The sequence below is a fragment of the Gordionus sp. m RMFG-2023 genome, chromosome 1 (genome assembly GCF_954871325.1).
Source record: "Gordionus sp. m RMFG-2023 chromosome 1, tfGorSpeb1-WG-v2, whole genome shotgun sequence".
Classification (NCBI taxonomy): domain Eukaryota; kingdom Metazoa; phylum Nematomorpha; class Gordioida; order Chordodea; family Parachordodidae; genus Gordionus; species Gordionus sp. m RMFG-2023.
This window is the reverse complement of record NC_088775.1, coordinates 82792271-82813713: the sequence shown is the minus strand read 5'-3', so window position 1 is coordinate 82813713 and position 21443 is coordinate 82792271. Positions and strand designations below refer to the sequence as shown.

The 21443-nt window shown below is 25.6% G+C and overlaps 3 protein-coding genes and 1 long non-coding RNA gene across 4 annotated transcripts; 1 reads left to right on the top strand and 3 right to left on the bottom strand.

Moving 5' to 3' along the window:
* Positions 1 to 846: 846 nt before the first annotated feature.
* Positions 847 to 1430, bottom strand: LOC135931810 (uncharacterized). Its single transcript, XR_010573175.1, has 2 exons — positions 1132 to 1430; positions 847 to 1078 (listed from the first exon to the last, which is right to left on the bottom strand). It is a non-coding gene; the product is annotated as an uncharacterized LOC135931810 (long non-coding RNA).
* A 4681-nt stretch (positions 1431 to 6111) lies between these two features.
* LOC135931230 (heparan-sulfate 6-O-sulfotransferase 1-B-like) lies at positions 6112 to 12416 on the bottom strand. The gene is made up of 3 exons (XM_065468194.1): positions 11647 to 12416; positions 8067 to 8330; positions 6112 to 7144 (listed from the first exon to the last, which is right to left on the bottom strand). The coding sequence occupies exons 1-3, from the start codon at positions 12414 to 12416 to the stop codon at positions 6748 to 6750; spliced, it is 1431 nt and encodes a 476-aa protein (XP_065324266.1). The 3' UTR covers positions 6112 to 6747.
* Positions 12417 to 13184: 768 nt separating this feature from the next.
* On the top strand, positions 13185 to 18611 carry LOC135931514 (uncharacterized). Its single transcript, XM_065468685.1, has 6 exons — positions 13185 to 13260; positions 13308 to 13407; positions 13447 to 13511; positions 13554 to 13627; positions 13670 to 13746; positions 17385 to 18611. The coding sequence occupies exons 1-6, from the start codon at positions 13213 to 13215 to the stop codon at positions 18287 to 18289; spliced, it is 1269 nt and encodes a 422-aa protein (XP_065324757.1). The 5' UTR covers positions 13185 to 13212; the 3' UTR covers positions 18290 to 18611.
* Positions 18220 to 19006, bottom strand: LOC135931515 (2-iminobutanoate/2-iminopropanoate deaminase-like). The gene is made up of 5 exons (XM_065468686.1): positions 18844 to 19006; positions 18701 to 18806; positions 18607 to 18661; positions 18497 to 18565; positions 18220 to 18451 (listed from the first exon to the last, which is right to left on the bottom strand). Exons 1-5 carry the CDS (start codon positions 18894 to 18896, stop codon positions 18351 to 18353), a joined length of 384 nt encoding a protein of 127 aa, XP_065324758.1. The 5' UTR covers positions 18897 to 19006; the 3' UTR covers positions 18220 to 18350.
* Positions 19007 to 21443: the final 2437 nt, after the last annotated feature.

Here is a 21443-nt window from a genome sequence, read left to right as displayed (position 1 = left end):
GGAGGCTTCCCATGAAACTGATGTAATTGTATTTATGAATTACGATGGAAAGTCTTTGCACAAGGTTAAGATAAAAACCTTCCCATACATCATCGGTAATTTTACGGATATGTGAACCGAGTTCTTTGAAGAAGGTTAAAGCACTTCACCCAAATGTGGCTAATGTAAAGGAGATTATAGGTATAAAAATGCGTTTATTAAATATTTCCAAATATTTATTTATTTTAGACCTCTTTGATATAGTGTTAAAATTTGTAGGGACTAGGGGATCTATATAGGAATAGTCCCAAATTAGATATTGACCTCTTTTCCAAGTAATTTGAGTCGTCTGGACGTTTTCCATTAGATCTAAAAAGACCGTAAACTTTTTTAAAGGGTTAATTATTATTTTGGGCATCGGAATTGAAAATACTGCCTTTTTTTTTTATTTAGAGAGTAGCTTAAATAGAGCCCTACTTTAAAATTTTAAATAATAAATATATATTATAAAAAAATATATTTAAAATTAATTTTAATGATAAATCTATATATTTAATCGAATTTTCAAAATTTATATTTCAAAATCTACTTTATGGATCTAATTTATCAAGCTAATTTAAAATATAGCCCCATCAAAGAGTTAGACATGGAAATGAATTTTGAGATAGTTGATAACAACGAGTCAATAATAAAATACGAGAAAGTATATAAATTCTAGTTTTTGCTAAAAAAAATAGATAATTACAGGGCTCAGCCAAGATTAATTCTTTTTCTAACTCATAGTAAACCAGATACTTTTGAAAAAAGGCATCTAATTACAGATACAAAGTTTAGGCAGAAAAGATAAATGATTTATTTAAATTATAATGACACGTTGCATAATTTTTATTAAAGAGTTTAATATTTTAATATACACAAATCAAATACAATCATTTTTTTTTAAATACATATAATATGCTTTTAATGTTTTAAAATTTGATAAAATCATTGATAAAAATATTAACTACAAACCAAATGTAGGCAACACTTAGGATACGCCAGATCTTCTTTTGCAACTAATTTGCATTTAGGATTAGTAATATCTATTGCCTTGCATATACTAAGATTATTTAAATGATAAAAAGTAAAATAATAACTATATAATTTATATACCCTTGGCAACTATAATGAGAATCAGAGCCTTTTTTTTGACATGTGCATCCCATACATCGGGTTGGATGTGTAATTTGTTGTCCCGGGTGAAATGTGTATCTCATTCCACCTAGATCTAAAATACAAGTATCTAAAAGAAATAATAAACATTTTAAAAGATATAAAATATAAATAATTTAATTCACTTGAATTTTTCGTAATCCAAATCCTGGTCTCAGTCTCAGTATTGATCCCCAGAAGCAGCGTTAGAATTACAAAAGCTACCAAAATAAGGGTTTGCATTTGAATTTCAAAAAGAAAAAGAATGATGTTAAGAGTGAAAATTTGTGTATACAAAACTAAAAACAGAGATTTATTGCCTAATTAACCTTCAAATTTTATTAATTCAAATGGAAGCATAAATCATATCATTAAAGTTTTAGATGTCTTATGATAAAAGAGAGATAATTTTATAAATTTAAAATATTTCTGGCATTTAACCAGGAATAGTAATTATTCATTTTATATTAGTGCTCGCGAAGCGAAGTAAATTGTGAAAGAGACCGTTCTCATTCAATTATATTAATATTTTATATTTTTAACAAAGGTCGATACATCATTAAGTCAGGGAATTTAAACTGCATATCTTTGTAAATATAATTATTATAAAACTCGTTTAACTTTATTTAAAATTTTTAAAATAAAATTTTCAATTCCAAATTTTTTAATTATTATAAAACTTTATTTAGTTAAAGATAAATCTAAAAAATAATTGAAAAGATAGTAAAATTTAAATATATTATAAAGAAATTTAAAAAAAAAATATTATATTAGTAAATAATAATGAAAATATATATTAAAAAAATTAAAATTGAGTTCCCAAAAAGGTTAAATTTAAAAAACATCGATTTAGATATCTTGCTTAAGATAGAAAATTTTTTTGGGAGCATTTGTTTATTTTTGAAATAAATACTTTAAAAACTGAAATTAATAAGTGAAGAAAATACCTAATATATACACTGGCTAGTAAATAAATAATTTTTTAATTTTAAAAAATAAATTTCCTCTATATATTTGTTGGGAAAGATACTATACAAGCAAAATCCCAAATGAAAGATTTTCTTAGTTGTTGGTGGGATTGCTATTTAGATAGAAAATGGGCATGCATATTTAAAAAATACACCGGTAAAGATAAAATTGTATAGACAAATTATCCAAAATTAATTACTAAAATAAGTTTAAAATCAACCAGATAAAAGTTTTATAAAATTGAAAAATGAGCAATGGAATTGTTAAAATTTAGTTATTTTTGAATTATTTTGATATTTTATAAATGATTTAAAAGGAAGATTAAGATATAAGCAAGAAACTATTCGCTTCTATTATATTTTGAATTAATTAACTGATAGAATTTTAAAAAAAATTGGTTTTGTAAAAATATTAATTGTATAGTATAGTGTTTGCAGATAATATATTTCCTTGATAATTAAATATTTTTTGTATTAAAAAAATCATTATTTATTACCAATCATATTTTTTTTGAATTTAAAAATCATTGAAGAAATATATTATTATGTATTTTTTGAATAAGCTAGGGGAGGTGGTAACGCAAAGGGGCTCAAGCCTCCCCCCCCCCTTCCAATTTGAAGAGCTCCCAAAAAAATTTAAAAAATTTTTCTTACTTAAAAATTTTTGAGTCCCATGTGAGATTGTAAAGGCTAACGAGCCAACTGAATGCAAGATGTATATTAGAGATCTGCAGGCAGCAATAGAAATTTTTTTTAAATACCCAGGCCGGGCCTAAATATTTTTTTAAAAAATACCCGGACCGAGCCGTATATTTTAAAATCGCTACCATTAGCTATAAAAATTAAAAATAAATTAAATATATTTTTAAAAAATTATGGGCTGGCCAAAAATTTTGCTTAAAAAACGGGCCAGGTCAAGCCGTGCAAATGGTACCTCTGCAGGCTTTGATACATATAAATTAAAATAAAATATAAATTTTTACTACTCTATTAGTGTAATTAGTACCTGCCTTTTAATGAATTCTTGGACCTTGGTTCCGCACTTTTATTATTAGGGAATTTTAATAAAATTACCTATGGCGTCGCTAGCTTTTTACAAAAGAAATCTAAGAGGTGTTAATTTATTATAAAAGTATAACCAACTATCAAAAAATTGTGAATATAAAAAGAGTTATTTTTTGAAAAGATGAATTAAAATTAAAAACCCCCATCATTACACATGAATGCATTATTATAACGCATGAGTTAGCTAATAAAAATCCACTCATATTAGCGATTAAAATGATTCAAGAGGATTTCTCAATCTCGAGTTCAATAATATTTCTATTGATGTCAGAAGTTCTGCAATTGGCAGGTCTTCAACCCGAGAGCCTGCTAGTCAATCGTTTTAATTTTCCCTGATCACCCGTTTATGGTTTTTAAAATTTAACCCGCTCCACTAGATGTATAAAAATGATTTTATTGGTTGGTGTACACTTTTACAATACTAATGTATTTTTACTTAAACTTACAAAGCTATACAATAAAAAAATATATTAATTATGGACAATATAACCACTTTTTTATCGAAATTTTTAAAACCTTGAAACAGTTAATTTATTATATATTTGGTCTCAATCCTATTTCTTGGATCAAATTACGGTAAAAGAATAAATTAATAAAATGTATATTAACTACAACTATTTCTCAGATCAGACCACGGGTCACTTGGCTCGCTCTTTTATTGTTGAAACTGATTAATTTTTATTTGACAACCAATTTACAATAAAATATGTTATTTTCTCAATAAATTCATCTCTTTTAAATATATTTTTAGCATTAAATGTATAGAAAAATTTTATTCAACATTTTTTAAAATAAATGCCTATTTATTTTTTAAATTAACAATTTGATTTACTCCAATTTAAATAAAAAGTATTAATACCTCAGCAAATCTAATTTATGATATCCACATCCAATATGACGCTTTTAACATTATTTTCAATTGGAGATTGTCGGATTAATTACATAGGATTTGCCCATTTTTTTTAACGGAAAGCTATTATTAATAACACTTATTGCGAAAGATATAAAGATTTTATACAAAATTTAAGTACCTATTCTTATTATAAAAAATCGAAATAATAATTGAGAAATTCTGAATAGGTTTTGTTTTAAATTTTTCTTACAAATTGACATAATTTTAATTTATTTAAAAAGCGAATTTTTAATTTTTTTTTTACTTTTTATGCCTGACCTAAATTTTCAAAATTTTAATTTGGATTTTTAAAAAATGCCATTTTTTATTCCGTTCCGGACCGCGTCTGCAGTTCTTTTAAATATATATATATATGTCTTTTTTGGAAAGAACACAAAAAATGGTGTCGTGAACCATGCAGATAATTCATCTTATGTGGTGATTAAAAATTTGGGAAAAGGCTCTAATCCGATAAAACAAAATTCGTTAAAAATTGGAAGTCTTGGTTATATCATCTAGAAAATTTTTAAAGTAAAGTTATAATTAATATTAATACTTTATCAAAACTAACATAACTTTATACATATAAATTACTACTCAATATTACAAGTAGATGAATTGTTTATTACACTATTGACATATATAATTATTCTAATTTAAGACACAATGAAAAATATTTTACACATATGCATAAATAAAATACCCACTATTTTTATTTACTCGCTAGCCTACTATATACTTTTATCCTAGCAATTTTTAGCCCTAAACTTAATATCATCTTAAATATTTTGCCCTGTGAAGCTATACCAACGAGTCTGCTATTGAGAGCGCAAACGTAGCTAAGCGTAGTGCAGCGCTCAAGTGTTTAATTTTTAATATCGAGTGAAAAAAATCTCCCGATTCCCCTCATATAAATGTTAATTTATCGAATATTTATTTGATTCTAATCTGTTATTTATATTCAAATAAATAAGGGTAAATTATTTAATATTTTTCATTCAAGGTTGTATTATCAATTTTATATTTATTTATTTTTTATCCAGATCTCTTAAAAAAAATTAAATTGCTATTATTATAAAAATTCGATTTTTTTAAATATAACATTTATTCTTTTAAATATATTTGAAATCATTAGTATCAATTTGCCATGAAGTGCCACCTAGTTAAATCACTCTTACTGCTCATACTAGTATTCTTAGTCGTAAAAGGTTTATTTAAAAAAATATCTTGTTTGAATTAAATATATATATTATATATATTAATTCCCTAGATATTCAATCTGTTGACCAAATTGATTCAACAAAAAAAAAATCTCCTAGGTGCCCACTAGGGGTGCTCGTAGTTAATTGTATCGTTTCTCCATGTCTGCACAAAAAGTGCCCAAGGCATCCTTTAGCTAATTGTGTTACTAATTATTGCGGAGGGTGCAGCTACGATTTTTTTTACGAGGGGAGAAATGTTAGATGTTAAAGCGAATCGTTAACTTAAATATTCTATAAATTGTTTCAATCAACAAAAGAATAATTATTTATTAAATAAATATAAGCATAAAATTTATTTCAGAGGTACAAATTATTTTAGAGATAAAAAATTATATCAAATTGATAATATTGAAAAGAAATTTCCTGAATCCAATTTCCATAATATTAATTAATTATTTAATGAAACGTAGGAAATGTAAAATATTTTGGAGAATAATGAGAAATTTTAAAAACCTAGGCTAATAATTCTATATAAATCTTTAATTTGTGGGTATTTATTAAACATTAATATCGGCGAAAAAAAGCTCTGTTATAATATCTCTGATTTATATATCATAATACTTTTTGTTATTCATAAACTCTCTGGATAATTTTTATTTAATCTATTTGTAACTTATATTTTCTTTAGTTTTGTCAACTAATTCAATTTAAAAATCTCAATTCTTATGATAAAAAAAAATAATTATGTAACTTCTTAAATAATATTTTATAAATTATTTTAAAACTATTCATCATAAATATGTTATACGGCGAACTTTGTACGGTTTTTGATAATTATTTTAAAAAAAATTCAATAAAAATATAATGTTATCTATATATTATATATAATTATGAGATTAAAACGTTATATTGACCAAATAGGGCATCAAATAAATGTACATCTATAATAAATTAAATGCAAAATTTGAATGTATAAAAAGTAAATGTAAAGCTGACTATAAATACCACGATTGTTAATAATTTTTGATATGTAACAAAAAAATTAAGATCCTTTAGGGAGGTATATTTAAAAATTAATTTAACATATATTTTTTTTAGAATCTTAGAAGTGTCTATCAAAAAAGCTAATAACTAGATATCCTGTGTAAATAATATTTATATAGTATAATACTTATATTGAATTCTTTATAAATATTGGGCCGTAGATTTTTGCAACAATGTCTATAGGGAAATATAATTCAGGTACCTAACATGGGCTACTTATCATCCTATCTATTTTTTTAGAGTAATTGGGGGTATGTCGAATAGATACAAATCCTTATCATTGGGAAATAAAAATATCCATCCCCCCCCCACCCTTTGAGAGTTTAATACTTGAAAGCAGGATTGGTAGCCTATATTAAATAATGCTCCATCTTCCCCCAAAACATGTGAGATTTTTCTATAATAATTAATAATTTTCCCTTTCCCGCTCTATTCCTTTTTTAAAATATTCGATCCTCTCAAAAAACAATTTTTTGGCGAAACGATATAGTTCTATATCTAAATAATTGACACGCGCTATCTTTCGCAGGGTAGCGTTGGACAATTTATAATCGTAGGTCAGCTTTTTCAGCGTCAATCTCTTGTTTTTCCTCGAGTAATTTTCCCTTGCAGAATCGAAGGAAGTCTTAAAGTGGATTCCCAACATCTTGCCGATCAAATATTGAGTTTCGGGGAGATGTTCGAGAAGTCCAAAAAATGCCAGATTATCCCTCAAGTTTTTCTTGGCGCTATTTAACAATGCCAGATGGATTTTTGAAGCAGACATCGAATCAGACGTTGACAACTCTGGGGGAAAGATTTTGCTAATAAAAAAAATTTTTTTTGAAAAAAGAAAGAGATTATACACTAAATTTACAAAGGAAAACATTTGAAGATAATTTTTTTTTGTCAAAAATTTATATGATTTCTTATTAAGGCATATTTTTTCTTAATTAAACACATCGATCCAACCTTATCTCCCATTTACTTTTAAATATAATTTGCCGGTTAAGCATTTAACCCCATATAATGCATTTATGTAATGCTTAAAAAAATATGTGGTTAGCTAAACCAATAATATAAAGTTAGTCAGTTTTGAATGATAAGAATATTTAAATTAAATGCTACATTGTATTAAAAATATTGGGCTACTTTGGGGGTAGATTGAAACTGTAATAAATATATGAAATAATTTAAAAAATATGAAATACTATATAACCTTATGGTTATTGGAAATTAAAATTTTATCAATAAAATCGTCAAATTTGAATATCATTCACATATTATATAAAATATTGCGCAACTTTGCGGCTAAGATTCTTTAGCAACTATAATATTATATTTTGTAATATTCGAAAATAAAAACAACCTTAATTCTATATTTTCAAGCTAGGCCCCTTCCAATTATTTTTTTTTTAAAATCAGCCCGTAACCCGACCCGATTTTTTGGCAGGTCGGGCTCATTTTTAAAATCAGATTATTTTTGTGTTTCGGTCATGGCTTTAATACGGGTCTGCAGGTCTCTGATAAATATACCCTAAATAATCGTTTTTATAAATAAATCAAAATTTTACTAATTCAAATTGTAAATTAATTAAATTATCATACCACAATCTTACAAATAAAAAGTGTTCAATTAAATTTAATTTACCTTTTTGTTAATTCTGATTTTAAATATATAAAATTTGAAAATTAGCGGGAGAAAATAAAATGTGATGTATAAAACAATCATTTATTTATCTTAACTGGTAACATCCCACCGATTCCAAATCGGCCAAATGAAGCGTTTGCCGGTTGTGGGCCAGATTGTAAGGGCAACTCATAAATTCTTCCATATTGGCGTGGGACCAATCAGATTTAGGGCCTTTTGAATCGTAACAGGTAGGTAAGGAGTAAAATTTGCCACCGCATTTATGGGGAGATTTTTTCCAAGTGCCCCCGCGTTTAACGTGATAAAATTCGCTCATGTATCTAGTAACGGGTTCCCTCAGGATAGTTGCGTATAAGTAGCTATTTTTTTTTAAATAATAGAAAATTCGACAATTAAATTTAAATAGCCTTTAAAAAGAGGGTCCATGCGAATTTCAACTCTTATATTATGTAATCAGTGTCTCCCTGGAGAGAAAAATTTGTGCCCTATATTAACTTTATAGACTTATATTTTATTAACCTCCCACCCACCTTAGGAACCTACTCCTACCTTTCTGAAGGATACCTCCTTCTATTGTTCATTAAGCTATTGCGAAATTTTATAAATAAGCAATAAATGTCATGAAACAATCATTATTAATAATTGAAATGAGTTGCATATTTTTAAATACTATATTTTAAAAAAATATAAGAGCATCGAATTAATCGCTTATAATAAATTTCTTTGAAGAGGGCTATCAATATCTTCGACAGCGATAAAAAAGAACTGATTCTGACAGGACAATGGTTGTCGGAGCTAATTATTCCAAGTATTTGTATGCCAGTTTCGCATCACTCATTGTTTCCCGAATTTGACTGACCCTTTTCATGGAGCTAAAACGATTTTTTCTATAGCACATATTGTAAATAACCCTTTTGATTGATAATTATGCGGTATTTTCTAGCAACTTTAAAATTATTAATATTCATTAAAACCTTTTAGAAAAATTGGTGCTGTCTATTTTTCCTATCTCTTTCCACATTTAAATACTTAAATGTCTGATTCTTCTTAGAAATTTCTATATTATAAAAAAATTCAGATAATCTTGCTACCAAGAACTCATATCCTGTGGCATCTTCAACTTTTTAATGGGGTTGCGATTTAAACAATAAAAATCGATGGTTTATTATTTTTTCGTAGAATCATAAATCGAGTGGTACAATTAGACTTTCTAAATATAGGACAGATACTTTTATAATATTCGCCTTTAGAGGAATCTGGATGATTAAAAACTGTTTGCCACAATCCTAGATTTAAATTAAAGGGCATGTAACATGTTCTTATGAAAGTGAATGGTAAGGCAGCATATATTCAATATTACTAGCGATGCTGAAAGAAGGTTGTTTTTTTTACATTCAAAAAATGACCTTCTCAATCCTTTTATTATCCATCGATACCGGATATTCTAATATCCCGAAAAATGATATTGCCACTATCGTTTCACCCCTTGACAGCCAGGGGAATAAACTTACACTTTAAATAATAATGAATCTGTTATGGATCTATATAAAATTAAAATCAAGGAAATTTAATTTTAAACATTTATATTATATGCTTACTATATTATTCAATAAATATTTTATTATGTTTTTTTAGATTAATCTATATTATTAAAATTGATATTAACTTATGCCAGCAAGTGAATTTAGCGCCAACTGGAGGGAAAAAAATTTTGTATTCCATATTAAATCAACTAAAATTAGACTTTTTTAAAAAATTTGAATGTAGGTAGTATATATGGCGTCAATGTGTTATTTTTTCAACTTTAAACCATATTTTGAGCTTATTTTTTTTGAATTTAAAAATCTGATTTTACCGAAAAGGTATTCCATTGTGTTTGGAATACCTACCCTATGAATTTCAGATAATTTTGCCTTGAACTTTTGAACTTAATATAATTTATATTTTTCCATTAATTTTTTTTATATAAATCATAAATGGCTTAATAGTTATAGGTAAAATTATCTACAATTCATAAGATAGCTATTCTAAACATGCTGGAATACATTTTCAGATTCAAAATTTTAAATTCAAAAAAACGATTTAAAGTTGAAAAAAATACATTGCCGGAAAAACATATTGACACTAACATATACAATAACTAATAAAATGTAAAATTTTGCTTACTAGAAAATTCTAAAATACACTATATTTAATTTAAAATGTCTCAAAAAATAATTAGGCTAAAAAAAAATATTTTATTAAATAGCTCTAGAATAGCCCTTTATTAAAAATAAGTTTATTAGCAAACCCGAAAATGTTGCTCTTTTTTTCTTTCAAATTTTTTTTTTACTATACTTCCTAATATTTGTACAAATCCTAAATATAGACAAGTACTGGGCCAAGAGTTATTACACTTAATTATAAGTAGTATGGCTTAAATTCTGTATTATACCAAATATATAGTAATTTATTTTTTTTTAAAGTCACAGTATATGTGAATTATAGCATTTAAAATAAAATCCTAAAAAATCAGATTTGCGCAATAATTTAGTAAGAATTACTAAGAGGTTAGCCATTAGAGCAAGCCTGCAACGTCCTTATAATCAATGATTTGTATAATTATGCGAGAATTAATATCCAGGGAATTATCAACAATGCCCACCCACCTATTTTTTTATATGTCTAAACTTTAAGTTTTCTTTTTATTTTAAAAATTTGAAAAAATTATTATATGTATTTTAATATAAATGATATTTATTAAAGATTTTGGCCATATACCATCATTCAAATTTTTAAAAAAAATCGAAGAGGATCAAATTGAATCTTCAATTGATTTGATATGGAATGGAATATGTACTAAAAATTAATTTTATACAAAATACATCACAAGTTTACTAAGGGCTATAAAATGAGTCAGATTAGATATATAATGCATCTAATATTAAAATTATGACATTTTTTTCAAAAATGACTAAGCAGAGCTACTTTGAGACCTTATATCTTCAGTTCTAATAGAGTTAAAAGGCTAATATTTTGGATACATCAATTACAACACCTTATTAACTTATATATCAAATTTCAACAAAATCTGAGATGGATTGTAAAGTGATTGATTTGATATGGAATGACACTAATTCAGAAAAACCTAAAAAAAATAAGTATATGGGGTAAAATTTTCAAATGCCATAAGATTATAAATAAAATTTCTAAAAACCATGTGTAAAAAATTTTTCAGCTAGGAATCCAACAGTTTTTCCCTCTAGGCCTTCCTGCTCCCATTTAGTGTTGTTAAATAGCTCGAAGCAATTTATAAAAAATGGCTAACTCAAGATTTTAACCAAGAATATTATATAAGCCTATTGCCTATATATGGTGGAAAGGCTTGGACATCTATTAAGATGATCTTGAGGCGTTAATAATATTTTAGCCAAAATATTAATTTGCCATTTTTAAATTGGCTAAATCAAGCCGTAACAACAATAATCTTGTTTGAGGGTTAATTTTAATATATTTCTTCTAAAAAAAGATTTGGCTTAATATGTTAACTTTTTATTCTAGACCACATGAATTAATAGAATCAATAAAACTCAAATTTGACTAATTTAAAAATATTTAGATATAAATAAGTATTAGATGTAGAATTTTGTTTCAATTTGGGGTATTTGGGAACAAAATATTATTTGAGAATTTTACTTTTTTGTAAATTTTTCCTTCTTTGTTTTGTTTTCCACAATCATTGGTACACATTCATTTAAATCTGTCCAAGTAGCATGTAACCCACAAGCTTTCCAAGAGTATGTTGATCTTGCAAACAGCCACATGTCTCTATTTTTAGATCTAGAATGGTGATCAGCAAGAGGTAACAAATTTTTTAGTTCATTATCATTTTTTGAATTGATTTTAGATGGGTATGATTCTAAATCTATACTGCTAATATTGATATCATTGTATTTCTGGTTTTCCTCAAATATATCATCATCTACCTCTATATCATCATCTAACTTTTTGTAATTAGTAATATGTGCCTCATTCAATATATTTTTATTGAAAGAAATAAATCTTGGACATGAACACACAGTTTTCTTTATATGGTAACATTTACATGGGAAATTGATAGCAGAATGATGAGTTAATTTATTTTCAAAAAAAGTCCCCCCAGTTTTTTGAATATGAATTAATACTAAAACATCATTAGCAGTAAAGTTAAATTTTATTTGTTTAAATTTTGTTTCATCAAAATAATGATTAGAAAAAATACTTTTTTCTAAAGTCTGATTTAGTAAAATATAATTTGGATTGTAATAATTTATTATGTTAAAGTATATGTAACCCAAATTTTCTTTAGATAATAATGTGTAGATTACATACAAACTTATTAAAAGTACAATAAATAATACTTTTTTGGGTAGATTTGGAGCAGTAATTAATTTAGTAAAGAACAAATATGAAGAAAAGCATTTCATATTTTTTTATAAGCTGTCGGAGGGTAACGTATCCGAAATATCGAATTCGTAAAAGATGGATATATACCGATCAGCTGTTATATGGTCTATTTGGTGCAATAAATAGTTTGCTTATCTTGTATGGTAGGTGAGATAATTAAATTTATTTATATCCCGTGCTAGTCTATTAAAATATTACCAAAAATCAGATATTTTCTAAGACCCGATGTGTAATAAATTAATAAAATATAATTTATAGATATTATATATAAAAATAGAATGGAGCATTCGAAAATTAATTAATATAAATTTGATGTTTGAAATAAATTAAAATATAATTTATTAGTCGTATTGTTTATAAATTAGTAGTCGTATTACTACTATAAACAATTCGACTACTAATTTATATTTCAATTTATTTCAATCAAATTTTTATTAATTAATTTTCGAATGTTCCATTCTATTTTTATATATAATATCTAAAAATAATATTTTATTTATAATATCTAAAAATAATATTTTAATAATTTATTACACGATGTCTTTTAAATTGTCTGGCCCGGCTCAAATTATTTTTATGCACAAATTTTCCGTCTGTTAAATTATTTTCCCAACCCTGCTGGTACTAATTTTTTTTAAATTCCGGAGGTCTTGAGATCTCTACTGAAGACAAACAAAGTTTATACCTAGAATAAAAATAATAGAAATGAAGTTTTTATTTTTCTTGAAATAACTGTCACCTGTCAATTGACATTAAATTGCATGCCAGTAAAAGCTGACATATAAACATTATCTTTCTGATTCAATCGGAAAAAAAATGTATGAAACACCCAAAAGAGCTCATTTATATGCATACAAGCACAATGTAAATTTATAATGATCAGATAATAATGCTAAATCTTATTTTTTTAGAATGAAAGCCCATTTTCTTATTCAACTCCATCGCAAGCAGTTCCAAATATTATATGGGACAATCAATCGCCATCTCCTTCTCATATTAAAAATTTATTAGGTATTTAATGAATATTTTAATTTATAATAATTATTAAAGAAAAAAATAAAGGCATCTTTAATGATGACTTGAAAGAAGTTTCACTGGTCTATGCAAAGTGCAATGTATATTTAATATTAATCATTCATATATTAAATATTTATTAGACGCAAATTGATGCAATTAACACAAATCCCTGTGTGAGGACTTTATTAGATGACATTAAAATAGATGATACTAAGTAAATTATAATATATATACATTTAATTTTTGGATCACTTAGAAAAAATGTGAGAAGAAGAAAGAATACAGATATTAGAATGAAGAAAACTGCTGAGCTATTGAAATTCTTAAAAGAAAGTATAATTAATAGTTAAAATTAGATATCATTATTGAAATATATTTATTTAAATAGCCATAAGTTTCATTTTTTATTTATATATTTGAATCATTTAAGCTCAATATATTATATACAGAAGATTGACTTATAGGTTTTATTTTTAAAAAAACTTCTTATTAATCATAACTTAAGTTTGTATACCACTGGCTGATAATGACATTTTTGTGATAATTTTTTACATAAAAAACCCAAAAAATATTATATTATTTTTTTTAATTCTTTTTTAATAATTCTTCTCCTTATTTAAAAATTAATTGTATAAATTCTGGGTTTTTTCACATAAAAACTAAAATTTTCTATAGTAAATTGTCATGATTTAAACTAGTTATATTGCTAAAAAGTTGGTTTCAAATAGGAGGGCTTGAACAAATTCAATGAGCCAACCTTATGATTTGGATTGGAAATCCTATATTATTTCCTTTCTCCAGCAAAAATTAATGGCAGAATCAACTTCTTATAGTGTGTACAAATTGAACATTTTAACGCAGCGTTTTAAAACGCATATCAATAATTTAAAATATAAAACGCAAATGTACTCAATTTAAACAAATGCACTTAAAATGCATTATTTGCGTTTTGTAACACAGCGTTGACATATTCAATTTGTGTGCACTATTACTGTACCCTTTCTTCCTAGAAAGAAAGTTCATAAAACTCCTATCAGATATTAAAAACTTTTATCATAGTAAAACATTTTATTTATAGCATTTTTATATTAAAAACCATTTAACTCCTCTAAATGACTCATTAAGCCAAACTGATGGGTTGGACTGTTGAACATCGAATCCCTAGAACCCCCATAATTTTTTTGTTTTATTCAATTTTATTGAAGACCTAATTTTCACTTATTTTAATTAGTTATAGATAAATTAGGATTTTAATTATAATATTGCAAATATAATATTTAAGTCAAAAAAAATATTATGAAAATATATTTTATTAATAAGCTAAAAAAAAATTAATAACTCTATTATTTGAAGGTTACAAATAACCTCCATAAAAAATGTATGGTGATGTTCAAAGTGGTACTGGGGGAAATACCATAAAATAACCAATATATTTCTTATTTTTGTAAAAATTAGTTATCATAATAAATACAATATCCATCTATATACAATATTAAGTAGACTAAATTTTGTAATTGTATATATTTTTTGTTGATGAATCATCATTAGTATATACAAATTTAATATAATATTAATTTAGGTTGACATCGAATATTGAAAGAAATCTTTATTATAAAATCTGGAAGACTTTGCACCACATCACAGTATTCTTTGCAAAGTTTTCTTAACCAAATCTTGGTATTATAACTGGGATTTAGTCTCAGGGTCCATCTACCTTCATGTCATTGTTGAAGTTTGATTTCATCAGCACATTTCATTTTTTTAAATAATTACCCAGATTGATGGGTATTTATTTCCAACCAGATAGGAAAACGATGATTCCATCCTTCACATTGATTAATTGCTCTGATTCATGTTCCAGGTTTCAATTACCTCTTTCAACCTCCATTGATATAAATTTTATCGAAATAATCAAGAATATCTTTACCATTGTTCAGATTAACCAATCTCAGAAATGTCAATCACATAAGAAAATAAATGCTGAGCCGCATGCCACAAAAGAAACTTGGAGTTTTATTGGTTCTGTATTAGCTTTCCAGACTTGTCTTCTGAATTTTTCTATGGGTACTTTGCATCCTCTAATTACTATGTGACCCCTTAACTAAAAAATAATACTGATAATCATGCCAATGATAGTTTTACTATCATAGCAGGTTTTTGAAAAAATTGTATTTATATAATGAATCAGGAAATAAATTTCCTTCCTAATATTTAGATATTATTATTTTGAATATTTTTTCATAATTATTTTATTTTTTTGGAGAACACAATAAACAGCTTTGATGAAAATGAATACTCTAGTGACAAAATTTTTTGAAGACATGACAATATTTCCATCCATATAACATGCTGTCAAGTTTTCTATTATATTATTCGTTTATCTATTGTAAACATGATTATACGTTCTTCTACATGTTAGCCATTATAAAATAATAATCTTTTTGAGTTCTGGGAACCACAATTTGTCCAACCACATATAATATTTATATTTTTATGAAAATATAATTATATTTGAACTAATACCTTCAATTAGGCCTTCGAAATTCTCAAGATTTGAAGAGTTGTGCTTTGCCTTATGATTTTTAGAGTTCTTTTTATTGACACTTCTGATAACATGTGTGACTGAATGCTTTTATCTAATTTTACAACTTCTTTTACTTTTCACTCTACCCCCTTATATTATTATGATAGAGCATCCCTAATATTTCCTCACAACTCTTTGATTTTCTATTTGAAGAAGTCTCATGGAAAAAATTCAATATTATATGAGAGAATTTCTAAAAATTTTATTTATGAGTGTTAAATTTGATTTAAAAAAAAATTTTTTGTAATTTATATGGGGGTTTCTGGAGGTTTTTTTTCACAGGGTTTCTATCTGGAGCTTTTTTTCCTATTACTGACTCAATCAACCTGATCAAGTTGTGGTCATTTTTCTTGACTTCAAACCTGACACAATTTGCATGGCTAAGTAATTTAATAATACCTTTGATATAAACATATCAATATATATCTGATATTTATTTATATCCAGGGTTGGGGTGAAAGTTATAATTAGTATCAGGTTATAGGTAGTATGTTACACAGTTACATTCCTTTTGAAAATATTTCTGGGAATAATATGATGTTTTGTATTTATAAATTTTAACCCTTTTTTAAAAACTTTTATAAATGGTTATATTGCATTCTGCCATCTCATCTTGTGTTTTGCACATTATTAAAAAAAATATAAAAAATTTTTTTACATATCCAATATAAATAATAATAAATGTCATTATAAAAAAATATTTAATTGTGAAAAACAATTGTGTCCTTTTATTGTACTTACTTTTATAATATCAGAGACCTCTAGAGGTACCAGTTGCACCACCCAGTCCAGATTTTTTTAAAAAAATTTTTGGCCCAGCCCAGGTTTTATATTTTCAGGCCATATTTTTTTACACTTATTTCTAATTTTTATAGATAAAAATAACTTTTTAAAATATACAGCCCAGAAATTGCAATTATTAACAGTTACGAATATTTGCGTTGACAAGCAATGTTGCCTAAATTGCTTTTGGTTTATGGTTAGCCTAAATAAAAAGTGTTAATTTTATTATATATAAGCTTATTTCTTTCCCTAAAGCCATTTCTTTTTTTCTTTAATATCATATTCATTGGCCTCCTTTTAAAAGTTGAACAAAATACAGTATAAACTTTCATTTTTGAATCTAACCCTTTTATAATTTTGAAAATAAAGGTTAAAATTTATAAAGTAACAAAAACAAGTCTTACATTAAGTGATTCATCAGATATAATGGTTACAGAGGCTTTGTTATAACATAATACATCCTGCAAAACTTGTAATATTTTTTGCCTCCCTCTGATTATAACCATTTATTATATGGAGTAGCATGCTTAAGCTTAACCCACTTTATATTTTTAACAATATTTAATACACATTTTAAATTTATTAATTTTTATTTTTTAATAAGACAAAAATTTATCAATAAATGAAAAAAGCAAATCTCCAAAAATAAAAATTGCCAACATCAAAGATCAAGAATCTCCATTGACTTGGGATGATTCAGGCTTAAATGATGATTTTTTTAATGACCCAAACTTTATAGCCTCATTGACTCAAATAGATAATTTATATGATAACAATAAAAAGAAATTTAGAACTCCACCCTCAAAATTATTTCAAGAAGTTTCGAAATATCAGATACCAAGCCATAATGGCTCTATCTTTATTCATAAATCCTCTAAACTACAAAAGCCTCAATTATCATTCACTACAAAATCTTCCTTAGTTAATAAAAATCATACTATATCTAAAGAAAATGATCGTACACCTTGTTCACTTATTGATCGTAATGTATGCAATAATAAATCTATCAAAATTACTAGAAATGATAATTATTCAAGTATAAATAATTTAAAATCACCTATATTTGAAGATAATGATGAAGATTTTTTTAATGACCCAAATTTCATATCATCTTTAACACAAATAACAGACAATTACCACAAAGCTACTAGTTCTCAAATTCATAAGGATGCTGACCCTATTGTTATTCCCAAATTATTGCAATCTAAAAAGCTTCAACTTTCAGACCTTAGAAGATCTTCCCCAATTAATAAAAATAATGTAGCTTCAAAATTTATCAAAAAATATAGTAAAGATAATAAAAATGATTACTATTCATCTACTATAAGAAAGTCAGCAAAATGTTTAAATAATATAACATCACCTATATTGGAAGATATAAATAAAAGTATTAAATCAGATATATTTATAGATAAAACACATTTACCATGTAAACAACAATCAATATCAGATTATATTCCTGAAAATATATTACTTGCTTTGACACAAGATGATGATGATTTTTTATAAATTTAATATATGTATATAATTTATTATAAACATAAATGAATATTATTTAAACATAATTCTATTATTTTGATATTGCTATTATTTCTATTTCAATTAAAGCTTGTTTTGGTAAAGCTGCCACTTGAAAAGCAGATCTAGCAGGGTATGCACCTTTTTGAAAATCTAGATTAAATTAATTTTTATAATACATGTTTGTGAAAAGCTTACATGATTGATATATTTCATTAACTTTACCCATATCATTTATATTTGCAAGCATAATAGTTGCTTTAATTACTGAATAAAGTTTTAAGGATTTTAAATAACTTAATAAATACTATTGTTCATATCTGAATTAGCTTCTTCCAAAATTGCTTTAATATTTTTCATAACCTATTCTCTGTTTTTAAGATAAATCTAAATGTATATAACTTGTTTAGTTTCCATATCAATTCCACCTAATACTAATTCTGAGGTTTTGGGATCAATACCTATTTGACCAGAAAGGTAAATCTTGTTATCTACAATCACACCTTGTCTTAATAAAGGTTAAATATATATATAATTTAATTAACTCATAGGGTGCTATAGGTTTAGGGGCATTTACTGTCGATATAATTTTTTTCATAATTATACCCTTGGTATGAAAATGATTGATAATAATTTTAAACGTTATGCAAATTATGCTAATTTTAAAATCAGGTGTTAGAGGATAGAATCACATACCCAACATCTGTAGTCGGTGAAACAAAATTAAGAATGGATATATCAAGTTAAACAACTGTAAAAATTCGATCAAGAAACTCTTCAGAATTAAAGGTAAATATTTTAAATGAAAAATATCTGGGCTTGATTAAAATTTATAACGTTAATCTCAACTAGTATTTTCTAAACCTTTTCAGGACTTCAGAACAAACCGAAATGGAATTAATATGCTCTTTAAATTTTTTTTTGATAGTATGAATTCACGGCTTTAATTTAAAAAAAATTAAATATAAAATCAGCCACAACCCCCCCCCCCCCCTTAAAGTAATATACTGCAATTCTTGGGCATAGGCTCTATTTCTGCTCCGCTCTTTTTCTTAAAGCCCATGGACGTCTGTAACATTTTTCGAAATGTTGCGCATACAAGTACGTGCGGCTTGCCCACAAACGTGTAGAGGGCTCCTCATATTTTATTTTTTTAAACTTTACACCCCAATTAACTTATGTTCCAATTAGATGGAAATGTGTTTATTCAACGTTAGAGGGCATATGCGCTATATATCACGGACGGATAGGTAAGTTATATCTTAATATTAATAAATTATAGGTTAAAATTAGAATTAAATTTTTTTCATAATATACTTCAAAATAATCATAATTTAAATTTACCCAAATAAATATAATAGTTAATGAAAAGAAAATTAAATTATAGAGATATATATTTTTTAATAGTTTCATGAAATGATAGAATAATCTCCGTTAGAAGACTTATAGATGTTAATTTAATTTTTAATAAATCATACTAAAATATAAGTGCAGAATTTTTTGTTTGACCTTAATTTATATACTCTAAGCAGAGTTGTACAAAAGATCTTCTTTGAAGATTTTTGAGCGAGATCTAGCTCAAAAATTTGAGCAAGATCTTTGAAGATCGTATTTGAAGATCTTTTATTTATAAAAAAATTTGAGCAACGATCTTAAAAGATCTAGATCTTTGAAGATCGTAAAATTTGAAGATCTTTTATTTTTTAAAAATTTTGTGTAACGATCTTCAAAGATCTTCATGATATTTATATTTTTACCCCTTTATCCAGATGTTTTTCAATTTTATTAATATAATATTTCTTTAATGTTTTATACCTCTCCTCCTGCCTTGATGAAAGAAAAAAATAAATTTTTTTAAAAAAAAATATTGACACAGCATGTTTCTAAAATTTTTGATGGCTTTATTATTAGATTGCAAAATATTAAAAAAAGAGTGCCTACAAGAATATTTATTTTGATTAAGAGTTAGTGAAATAATTTTTAAAAAATATTTAAAAATTTATTGAAAAGCTTCCTTTTCTTTCGAAATTTTTTAAAAAAAATAAAATTATAACTGTTTCCAATGAGAGTGTAGGTAGTGTTGCATATTATATAATAGTAAAGATGTGCTAAACCCATATTTTAAAAAAATTGGGTAATGAGAGTGTAGGTAGTGTTGCATATTATATAATAGTAAAGATGTGCTAAACCCATATTTTAAAAAAATTGGGTTTGGGCTTTGTGGGTTCTAAAAAAAAATTTTAAAAATTCCGGCCAGGTCGGGTAGTGCCTTGGAAATTTTTTAAAATAAATATAAATATATGAATAATTATAAAAAATTAATTTTTGCTGGCTGTGCTGGTAAAATTTTTTTAATCGGGTTCGAGCCGGAAAACATTTTTTTTAATTTGGGTTGGGCTTGAAAAATTAGGCCCTATGCAGATCACTATAATACATTATTATAATATATTTTCCTCTCGCTAATTAATAAGTAATTACTATGTTTAAGATAACACATTTGCATTTTATATATCCAGTAATAAATTTTTATTTCATTTTTTTTAATATTTTTAAATCAAAATATAAATCTTTTTTTTTTGTGAGTTTTAAAAATAATTTCCGGTATTGAAAAAAAGGAATCAAAAAAACAGACCGGTCTATGGGTCTTGGAAACTTTCTTAGAAAGTGTGTCAGCATACCCTGGCTTAATAAATTAGTATCGCTATGCCAATTCCCCTTACTACTAGTTCAGAATGAGGTGCTAACTTTCTTTTAATTTCATCGCTATTTTTTAATATTGATTTTTTAAATAATTTTAGAAATGTATCTATTGGACATATATATTTGATAATATTAGTTCCTAAATTTGATTGAGATAATTAGAATACTTTTGGATATTCGTATTATTTAAGGGGGAAGGGGGATGTGCCTATTCTAAAGTCAAAATATAGTATAATTTATAATATCAATTTATACTTTTATCTTTTATTAATTAATAAAGTTTAATAATTATTATTAAGGATAATTTATCTTAATGAGGGTCTGAACCCCGGGTCTGTGCTCAGAGCTGGTTTGGTCGATTTTTTAGACCCAAACCCCGGGTCTGGTTTTATACAACCAACCAATTAACAACACTTTAATATTAAGTAAAAGTCATGCTTTTACT

Excerpts from the sequence above, each read along its gene's own strand:
- LOC135931230 (XM_065468194.1), bottom strand. The coding sequence starts at position 12,416 with ATGAAATGCTTTTCTTCATATTTGTTCTTTACTAAATTAATTACTGCT. Across the intron at positions 8,331-11,646 it reads AAGGAAAAATTTACAAAAAA|CTACTTATACGCAACTATCC; the intron begins GTAAAATTCTCA and ends AAAAAAAAATAG. Across the intron at positions 7,145-8,066 it reads GAATCGGTGGGATGTTACCA|CAAAATCTTTCCCCCAGAGT; the intron begins GTTAAGATAAAT and ends TTTTTTTATTAG.
- LOC135931514 (XM_065468685.1), top strand. The coding sequence starts at position 13,213 with ATGTATGAAACACCCAAAAGAGCTCATTTATATGCATACAAGCACAAT. Across the intron at positions 13,408-13,446 it reads TCATATTAAAAATTTATTAG|AAAAAAATAAAGGCATCTTT; the intron begins GTATTTAATGAA and ends TAATTATTAAAG. Across the intron at positions 13,628-13,669 it reads ATTAAAATAGATGATACTAA|AAAAAATGTGAGAAGAAGAA; the intron begins GTAAATTATAAT and ends TGGATCACTTAG.
- LOC135931515 (XM_065468686.1), bottom strand. The coding sequence starts at position 18,896 with ATGAAAAAAATTATATCGACAGTAAATGCCCCTAAACCTATAGCACCC. Across the intron at positions 18,807-18,843 it reads AAACCTATAGCACCCTATGA|ACAAGGTGTGATTGTAGATA; the intron begins GTTAATTAAATT and ends ACCTTTATTAAG. Across the intron at positions 18,566-18,606 it reads TAATTCAGATATGAACAATA|TAATTAAAGCAACTATTATG; the intron begins GTATTTATTAAG and ends AACTTTATTCAG.